This window comes from Equus caballus, chromosome X, assembly GCF_041296265.1.
Source record: "Equus caballus isolate H_3958 breed thoroughbred chromosome X, TB-T2T, whole genome shotgun sequence".
NCBI classification, from domain to species: Eukaryota; Metazoa; Chordata; class Mammalia; order Perissodactyla; family Equidae; genus Equus; species Equus caballus.
In genome coordinates this window covers 72,571,416-72,581,711 of record NC_091715.1, presented here as the reverse complement: position 1 = coordinate 72,581,711, position 10,296 = coordinate 72,571,416, and the positions used below count along the sequence as shown (strand labels likewise).

General features: G+C 40.7%; 1 protein-coding gene across 19 annotated transcripts in view; it reads left to right on the top strand.

Annotated features, from left to right (window-relative positions):
- Positions 1 to 1,438: 1,438 nt before the first annotated feature.
- Positions 1,439 to 10,296, top strand: part of ATRX (ATRX chromatin remodeler) — a 240,790-nt gene continuing 231,932 nt past the window's right edge. For 6 of the 19 annotated variants that reach the window (XM_070257355.1, XM_070257352.1, XM_070257354.1 and 3 more), the window contains exon 1: positions 1,585 to 1,724. In XM_070257355.1, coding sequence (XP_070113456.1) covers positions 1,705 to 1,724 — 20 coding nt within the window. In that variant the 5' untranslated portion in view covers positions 1,585 to 1,704. Of the gene's footprint in view, positions 1,725 to 10,296 lie in introns of all 19 variants that reach the window. The other 13 variants (XM_070257356.1, XM_070257353.1, XM_070257351.1 and 10 more) reach the window with 5 other exon arrangements.

Below are 10,296 nucleotides of genomic sequence, written 5' to 3'. Positions count from 1 at the left end.
TCTTCTATCCAGACTACTAAAACTTTCTCCATATCAGCAATAAGGCTGCTTTTTTATTTGCGTGTTCACTGAAGTAGCACTTTTAATTTCCTTCAAGAACTTTTCATTTGCATTCACAACTTGGCTAATTGTTTGGCATAAGAGGCCTAGCTTTCAGCCTATCTTGGCTTTTGATATGTCTTCCTCACTAAGCTTAATCATTTCTAGGTTTTGATTTAAAGTGAGAGACATGCGACTCTTCCTTTCACTTGGAACACCTGGAGGCCATTGTAGGGTTATTAATTGGCCTAACTTTAATATTGTGTCTCAGGGAATAGGGAGGCCTGAGGAGCGGGAGAGAGAAGGGAACTTGCTGTCTGAACACACATCTATTAAGTTTGCTGTCTTATGTAGGTGAGGTTCGTGGTGCCCTAAAACAATTATAATAGTAACCTCAAAGACCACTGATCACAGATCACGATAACAAATATAGTAATAATGAAAACATTTGAAATTTTGCGAGAATTTCCAAAATGTGGTGCACAGGCATGAAGTAAGCAAATGCTGTTGGAAAAATGGCACCAACAGACTTGCTCAAGGCCACAAACCTTCAATTTGTAAAAAGTGCAATGTCTGAGAAGAGCAATAAAGTGAAGTGCAATAACACGAGGTATGTCTGTGTCTATGTTTATGATTTTTTTTTTAAAGATTTTCTTTTTCCTTTTTCTCCCCAAAGACCCTGGTACATATTTGTATTATATTCTTCGTTGTGGGTCCTTCCAGTTGTGGCATATGGGACACCGCCTCAGCGTGGTTTGATGAGCAGTGCCATGTCTGCGCCCAGGACTCCAACTAACGAAACACTGGGCCACCTGCAGCGGAGCGCAGGAACGTAACCACTCGGCCGCGGGTTTATGTTTTTAAGCATTGTGGCATGCTGACTATTATATATAAAACATCTAGGAAAGCAAAGAACTTGATGATAACCTGGAATATAAGAAAAAATATACAATATGGTCATATAGAGTAGTGATTAAGAGTGCAGTGTCAGGTCTGAATTTCAGTTCCATGACTGTGGGACTTTGTGTCTTGGTTTCCTCATCTGGAAAATGTAGCTAACAAACGTTTATCTGCCTCAAAGGGCATAAGGATTACATGAGATAACCCAGATAAAGGCTTAGTATAGTAATATACTAATATTATAGTATTCATATATAGTATGATTATATAGTAAAATATTATTGTTTTGTCAATAAGTCCAAGAAAAGAAGGCGGGTCAAAAAGCACTTTCCGAATAAAGTCAAAATACGTCACTAGCACTTTCAGGTCAATGGGACTGAACTGGACCCCCCACGACAAGGTAGACGGGATCAAATGACGTAGACCGCCTTAGCAACAGGCCCCCAAAGAAGGTGAATCTCCGCCGCCAATAAGCGCCTGCGCCTCGGCGGAGGGAGCCAATGGACGACGGGAAGCGGAAGAGGGAGGCCGCGCCAATTCTCCTGCCTGAGCCTCGGCCCAAGAAAATGGCGGCGGCGGCGGCGTCGCTTTGTTTCCGCGGCTCCTGCGGCGGTGGCAGCGGCAGCGGCCTTTGAGCTGTGGGGAGGATCCAGCAGCAGCTACGGTGACGACGACGAGGCCAGTGCATTTCTGTCGTAACCGGGCGCCGGGAGCGCAGAGCGGCGCCCTCCGCTCGCTGAAGCCGACAAGCCGTGAAGCGAAACCATGACTGCTGAACCCATGAGGTAAAACAAGCCCGTCTCCCGGGTCCCGGCGGGCCGGGCCTCCGCGCCCTCTGAGTCGGGAAGCGCTGGCGTGAGGGCTGAGGCTGGCGTGTTGCTTGGCGGAGAGAGGCATCGTTTTCCCTTTCGGGGAGAAGGCTTCGGCGCGCGACTCGAGCCCGGGGTGGGGGTGGCGTGGGGGGGCGCGGCCTGGCGTGTCGGGCGCTCCCTCCAGCCTCCCCAGCCGCCGCGGCTCAGCCGCCGTCCTCTGTTGATTCTCCGGAGCTGGTGGGATTGAGACTCCCAAGCCGGAGGCGGGTTTTGGTATCCCGGTCATTCTTCCTAATCTTGGGGCCTGGAAACTGCGTGGGGCAGCAGTGGGGGTGGGGGGTGGGAAGAGGGGGAGGGGCGGGCGAGCGGGCGGGAGGATGCGAGATCCTGGGACGACTTAGTGGCGTTTCGGCTGTTGGAGACGGGAAGTACCCCGGCCTTGCGGAATGTTTTTTTCGGCAGCCCGTGGGGTCAGTCCGTTTTTTGGGGGTGAATGGGAGGGCTTGCCTGGAATTTCCATTCCTTCTGTGCGCCGATCCTGAAGGATATCCTTGGGTCTACCTCGAGGCGAGGGGATACTAACGCAGGGTTTTCCTTCTGGAGGACTCCGGTGCGTTACTTTTTGTGAAGTCCGGCTTTAGTGGGTGGGAAGGCAGACCTGAAGTGTTTCTCCACTTTCTGGGCAAATTTCGAGCAAAAGTAATTAGAGCCTATTTATTTCTTCCAGGAGGGATGGGGAGCTGGTTAACGTGGGTTGATGGGAAGTAAGATTTATTGCAAGGGAAGCTGTGCCTGGCAGGCCACCTCTTACCAATCAAGTGCGTTTATTAGGTGGAGGCTGTTTTTCTCTTGTGCTGCTTTTTTTTTTTTTTTAAAAGATTGTATTTTTCCTTTTTCTCCCAAAGCCCCCCAGTACACAGTTGTGTATTTTCAGTTGTGGGTCCTTCTAGGTGTGGCGTGTGGGACGCCGCCTCAGCGTGGCTTGATGAGCGGTGCGGTGTCCCCGCACCCAGGATTATGAACCGGCGAAACCCGGGGCCGCAGAAGCGGAGCGCGGGAACTTAACCCCTTGGCCCCGGGCCGGCGCCTCTCTTGTGCTTTTGATTTGCGTCCTGATAGTGTCTAAAAATATGGGTTGTTCATATCAGATGTATACCACTTTTACACAGGTGGCTGGCTTGCTTTTCAGGCAGTTTGACGTTTGACTTTTCATCCCTTGTGAATTAAGTAATTTTTCTACTCTGAGATGTATCCTTGGCGCCTAGTGGCAAAGTAAAGAAAATTACAGGGAGCAGGGATCAGAATTACATTCGTAGCTGGCAAAAAGGTGCCTTTGAGTAACTTTTAGGATGGTATACGTTTCTAGAGCACTTTAGCTAGCGTGTAGAGTTTGGGAATGAGCCTGTGATAACTATTATGCCTATTTTTCTGCATTAACAAGCAGTAGATAGATGTTTTTTTCCCTCAAGAAAAAAAATATGCTTTAGTTCTTAGATTATGGATCCGTAATTGTGTAAAGATTGTCGCTTTGGTTTCTGAACTTGTGTTAGTTGGCCCAAGTACAATAAACCTTTATTTACGGGTTGTTGGGCACATGAGGTACCCAGTACAACTTGTTGGTTGTTTATTATCAGGCATTCATGTTCATATACATGAAGGGTGTACCTTACAGTTAAATATGACCTTTAGATTTCACTAAGTCTCACAAAGTCTGCATTTAAGACCATAGGTTGAACTTGGATTTTCTCCCGTTCTTTAGGGTGAACAAATTATTTATGTCTAGACTTTTGGGATAGAATTATTCATTTTATGCCAGGGTCAGTTTTTCTTATGGGTCTTAAATCTCTGTAGATCTTGTTGCTAAGAGTAATAATCATAACTAAAATCGAGTGCTTATTGTTGACCTTTACCTGTATAATCTTGATTACTTCTCAAAACAGCCCTATGGAGAAGGTACTTGGTGTTCCTCATTTTACAGATGAGGAGGAAACTGAGGCACAGAGACATCAAAGAACTTGACCAAAGTTATGTAGTTTGTAATTGGTGCAGCTGGAATTGAACCCAGTCTTGACTCTGGAGCTTATCTTCTTAACCGCAAGACGTTAATGCCTCCTTGAGCTGCCAGATGTAACGCGATTCTGACCATTTTAATTTGGCCCAAGTATTATAATGGAAGAAGGTCATGGTAGCTACTGTTGTGGTCATTTGGTGTAGGTCTTTGAGTTTGTAGCTGTTTATAATATTTTGACTTGTGTGTCCAGATGAGATAGTGAGATAACTGAAACATTTAATTCCGAGAGTCTTAAGCTATGTGAAAAATCGTTTGTAAAGAACCACAAATATAAATGTAGAGAATTAATTTTAAAAAGTTTTTCCTTCCTGATTATTTACTATGAACGAGCTCCAAGTGGGTGTTGAGAAGAACTTTCTCAGGCTCAAGTGTCATTCATGTCAAGTCATAATCGTAGTTAAAGGATAATCTAACAGTAATGCTTGAGTGAGTTGAACCCACAATACTGAATCACTCTTGATTCTCTTCTAATATGAAATAATATGAGCTATATAATGCATTATCATTAACTTTATTTTACACAAATAGTTCCAGATTTTTTCTTTATCAGATTTTCTGTCGAACACTAAGAACAAAGATTAGTTCTAATTTTTACTTGTGTTTATAAACAAAGTTTTCTAGGCTTCTGTGGTGAAAAAATAGCCCAAAGGCAAGAGGGAGGAAAAGAAACGGATGACCTGGCTAAATCATACATTGAAAAATCAATGGGGAAAAAAAACCTTTAAAGGTTTTGTTATTGTTTTTAGAGAGTTTTTAAAATTTGTTTTATTTTAAATAGGATTGGCTTGTTTTTTCAAATGTTTGGCATTATGAAAGACCAGCCTCTGATTGACAGGTAAACTTAGCTGTAATTTATTTTCATGTAAACATCTTTGAGATTTGATGTGACTTGTCATTTTAATCCTTATGGCAGCTGATTAGTTGAAAAGCTGACAGCAATATGACTAGTTATTGGTCTTAAATTTAAAAAGGCAGAATGTCTTAGAAAGTGTCTGTTAGGGTGGTAGTTCACAATCAGTTAAATACTAACCTAATTTTTTTTTGTTTTTGACGATTGGCACCTGAGCTAATGTCTGTTGCCCATCTTCTTTTTTTCTTCTTCTTCTCCCTGAAGTCCCCCAGTACATAGTTGTATATTCTAGTTGTAGGTCCTTCTGCCTCTGCTATGTGGGACGCTGCCTCAGCATGGCCTGATGAGCTGTGCTAGGGCGGCGCCCAGGAGCCGAACCAGGGAAACCCTGGGCCGCCAAAGCAGAGCGCTCGAACTTAACCACTCGAACTTAACCACTTGGCCACGGGGTCGGCCCCCATACTAACCTAATTTTTGAAAAATGTTACCTGTGAAGTGTTTGCATTCTCACTATGTGGAAAGCATTAAGCCAGGCCTGTGGCGGGGGAGTAGATGCAAATTTTATAAAGGGTTTTGAAAGCATTTAAATACCAGCTGTTTGGTTATGTTGTTGCTTGGGGTGAAAAGAAAGACATTTGTGACTTTAATTTTGATCAGGGCAGTTCTCATTATTGGCACCCCCTGGTGTAGTTGGCCATGAGTTTTCAGTTATATGTTGTATTTCTAGAGATGAGATAAATGTGGTACTTAAAGGAATTTCTATATAGATATAGGTGTGTGAAATAATTTTTTTCTGTAAGAAATTGTGTGAATTTATGTGCCTGTTTCACTCTTGGAGTCTGAATAAATTTATGGATTGGGTGACAGGATACAGGCAATTGTTGGGTTTACATGAGGTCCTTTCCTCTAGACCTTGAATGTTTTCTTGGACATGGCAGAAGCTGTTCAAATGGTTTAAGTCATTGGAAAATGATGTATGGATCTTTCTTTAGGAATGTTGAATATAGCAGGGCAGTAAAAGGAGTGTCCAAGTAGGATCTCTCTGTACCTGGGGTTTTTTTTTTTGAGATTTTATTTTTCCTCCTTCTCCCCAAAGCCCCCCAGTACATAGTTGTATATATTTTAGTTGTGGGTCCTTCCAGTTGTGGTACATGGGATGCTGCCTCAGCCTGGCCTGATGAGACATGCTGGGTCCGCGCCCAGGATTTGAATTGGTAAAACCCCGGGCCACCGAAGCAGAGCACGCGAACTTAACCACTTGGCCATGGGGCCAGCCCCTGTACCTGTTTCTTAATGCTTGTCTTATGATTGGCTTGATAGCTGACATACAGGATGTTTAACCTCCATTTCTCCATCTGTAAACTGGGAGTAAGTTTAATAGATGCTGATAAAGCATAAAGTTGTTCAGGAGGAGGTAACATGGTTATAACAGCAGTTCTTAGAAGACAGTAAACTAAAGCTCTTTGGGGTCTTTGTTAATTTTTAAGTGTTTTAAGAGCATAAAGAGATCCCAAGACTAAAAGTTTGACAACTGCTGGTGTAGAGGAATGAACACTGAACTTGGAGCTAAACCTGGGTTTTCTAGTTATAGCCCTGTTACTTAACTGATTGTGTGGCCTTGAACAAATCATTTATCCTTTCTAGAGCTCTACTTTGTCATTTGCAAAATGAACTTGTACTAGATGTTCTATAGTTATTTAAAAACTCCTGCTTATGTGAGTGTTGATCATTTTTTGATTTTACTTGCCTTTTGTGGGGGTAGAGAGAAGGGTGGTGATGAGGGTAAGTTTCTTTATTCAATGTATGCATATCTTTTTTGCCTTAAAACTTACGTTGGTTGGGATACAGGTGTTTTGTTGCTAATATGATGTCATAGTATCATGTACACATACTTTTGCAAACATTTGTTGGAAAGGAAAAACTTTTTGATGGGAAGTTTGTTAATGTGCCTTAGGATATCTTCTATTTTGAAAGATTACTATATTCAGTGTATTATATTTCTGCCCTTTAATGATTGGAGATGATGCTTTTGAAAAGACCTATATTAATTCTAGCCATTAATACTTTTTGTCCTGGGAAAAGTTTCTGTGACTTTTTTTACTGTAGCCACTATTTTCACATCCTGACTCTGAGACTCTCAGTTTTGGTTTGAAGTAGCAATTCTTGGTATCTGTAGTCTGGCTTTTTTGTTAACTGTTCCATGCAATATTTGTTTAAGAATTATTGGTATGGCTGTGGTGTTCATGTATGTGTGTGTGTGTGTGTGTGTGTATCTCCTATACTTTTTATTTTGGGGGAATGCTTTATTAGTCGATCAAATACTTGAGTATCAACTGGGGGCCAGGCACTGTGCTAGGGTATCCAAAGGGTAATAAGATAAAATTCCTGTCTCCTTAAGGCATTCTTTTTTCTTTTTTTGGAGGTAGATTCACCCTTAGCTACCATCTTGCTAGTCTCCCTCTATTTTGTATGTGGGTCACCACCACAGCATGGCTCCTGATGAGTGGTGTAGGTTTGTGCCTGGGAACTGAACCTGGGCTGCCAAAGTGGAGTGTGCTGAACTTCATCACTAGGCCATGAGGCCAGCCCCCCTTAAGGCCGTCTTAATCTAGTTAGGGAGATAGTAAGTAAATAAGCAGTTACAAAGCAGTGCTAAAATGGAGGTATATTGGCTGTGTTAGGGATCAGAAATGAAGGAAAGCCTAATTTGGGGGATGTCTAGGAAAGTTTTGCAGAGGAGATGGTATCTGTATTGGGTGTCGAAGATGAGTTAGGATGAGTTGAGGATTGGCTGTGAAAAAGGGCAGTCCAGGCAGAGGGATTAGTATGGTTAAAGATTAGTCTTATTTTCCACATAGCAGAGCAGATAAGATATGTACACAAATAGTTTTAAACCAGGATATAAAATGATGAATGCTGCATTAGGTAAAAACTAAGTTTCTGTGGGAGTTCAGAGTAGGAAGAGATTTGTGATGAGGTCCAGGAAAGGCTTTATGGAAAGATAGCATTTGAATCTTGGAGAAAGGGCACAGTTTTGACAAAGAAGACTGGGGCAGGATTCCGGATGTGAGGTATAGCAGTTTGAGCAAAGGAATGTATAAATTAGTGTTTTCTGTTTGGAAGAAGGTCAACTTAAAATTTTTAACTCAACTCCTGGACAAATAGTGTATAACGATTGTGCAATTAGTATGTTTTTCCCAGCTTTATTGATATGTAATTGACGTATACCATTGTGTAAGTTTAAGGTGTATAGTGTGATGATTTGATGTATGTATATATTTTGAAGTGATTACCACAATAATGTTAGTTGATACACCCTTCACCTCACATAATTAACATTTTTGTTAATTATGTTGTTGTGGTGAGAGCATTTAAGATCTACTCTCTAGCACCTTTCAAGTACGTAATACAGTATCATTAACTATAGTCACCATGCTGTACATTAGATCCTCAGAACTTTTTCATCTTATAGTGCAGTTTTTGTATGCTAACATTTGTGGCTTCATCTTGTAAAAGCCACATGTGCCCTTGTGAATGATCCTGATAATTGCAGTTCAGAAGAACTGTCAAAAGTATTTCTCACTTTTCTTAAGGATTGTGTAGAATTTAACACAGATTTTGAAGGACTATGATTGTTCAAAATCTGTCCTTAGTTGTCTTTGTTTTGGTCATTTGATGTGGTCAGTTGACTTTTGGGTGACATTTGATTTATAAAATGAAAAATCAAAAATAATTTATTGTCAAGTAATACTGGATTTATTTTGCCTTTTGAATTACATTGTTTTTTTTTTTTGGTTTATTTGCTAACATTCCAAACTTTGTTCTGCTGTAATGCTTGTTTTGAAAATGTTGATTTGGTTGAACAAAATTAATCTATCAGGGAACAATTTGAGCATAAGACAAAATTTGCATTTGCAAATAAACAGGATTTTGTCTGCAAGGTCAAGGGTCAGCAAACTATGGCCACTAACCAGTGGCCTATTTTTGTGAAATTGGAATACATCCAAGGCCATTTGTTTACATTGTCTGTGGCTACTTTTGTACCACAGTCTCAAAGTTGAATAGTTGCAATAGAGACCTAATGGCCCACAAAGCCTAAAATGTTTACTATCTGGCCTTTTATAGAAAGGGTCTGCCCTAGGTGAATGCAGAAAACTGCATCCAGCTCAACTGAGCTATATTAAAATACATGGATATACGTGCACACACCTCAAACATACATCAGCTACCTCAGTTTACCCCTTGTGTTATGAGCCACATCCATCCACATCTGTTGTTACAGTTTTCCATCCAATTTCAGATAACCGTCCTTCCATCACTTTATAATAATTCATAAGCTGCAACCCTTCTGATGCCCATTTCCACAGGCAAATGTCATGTCTTTTTCAAGGTAAGTGCCATATTATTGTATTTGTGTATTTCTTAATCACTTAACATGTGTACACTTGTGCTACTGTGTTTTTTAGGTTTCTATCTTTTTAAAAAATGTGTCACTGATGAAATTTTTTGAGTCTTACTGCTTCTAAGTCCATTTTTCCTGTGAGTCTTACGGTGTTCATTGCATAATATTGCATAACCTGGTGATTTTTAGGAACTCATGTTGTGTGATTGCAGAACTGACTGTAATTGTCATCCTTCGAAAGTACTAATTCATTTACCAGATATTTCTTGGGCTGTGTGAGGATTAAATGAATTAGTGGACACAAAACACTTAGATTAGTGTCTGGGACATTATAATTACTCAAATATTAGTTGTTACTGATTACTATTACCATGTGCCAATAACTGTTGTAAGTCTTGCTTAGGTGAACAAGACAAATTAAGACCCCATCCCCATGGAGCTTTCATTATGCTTTAAAAAACCTGTATTAATATACATTTTGGCTAGTAACTCAGTCCTCCCCACAAAAGACATTTTTTGTTTTTTTTTCCTGCTTTTTCTCCCCAGATCCCCCCACTACGTAGTTGTATGTTTTAGTTGTGGGTCCTTCTAGTTGCGGCATGTGGGATGCTGCCTCAACATGGACTAATGAGCCGTGCCATGTCGGCACCCAGGATCTGAACCAGCGAAACTCTCGGCCGCCAAAGCGGAGTGCGTGAACTTAACCACTTGGCCATGGGGCCAGCCCCAGACATTTTGTTTTTATAAATAATATTTTTTTAATATCTATCCATTTGCTTAAAACAATTTTCTAGTCAGTGTCTCATTGACCTTATGTAATATTTTATTGAATAACTTTTTTGAATTTTTTATAACTATAACCCCAGGAAATGAATCTGATCTACCTTCAAGGAGATAATCATCTCCTTTTTACTGTAGTTCAAAATAAAAAGGTAAACAATATAATTTCAGACTTAGAAAATTTTACAAAAATAATACAAAGATTCTCATATGCCCTTCACCCAGGTTTAGCACATGGTAATATTTTACCACATTTGCGTTATCATTCCCTATTATTATTTTTCTGAGTCATTTGGGTGTAAATTTCAGACATGATGCTGCTTTACACTGAACACTTTGACATGTATTCCCCCCAAATAGAAGTGTTTTCTTATGTAACCTCAGTATAGTTAGCAAGTTAGAAATGAACGCTGATAACAATACTATTTCTAATCTATAAACC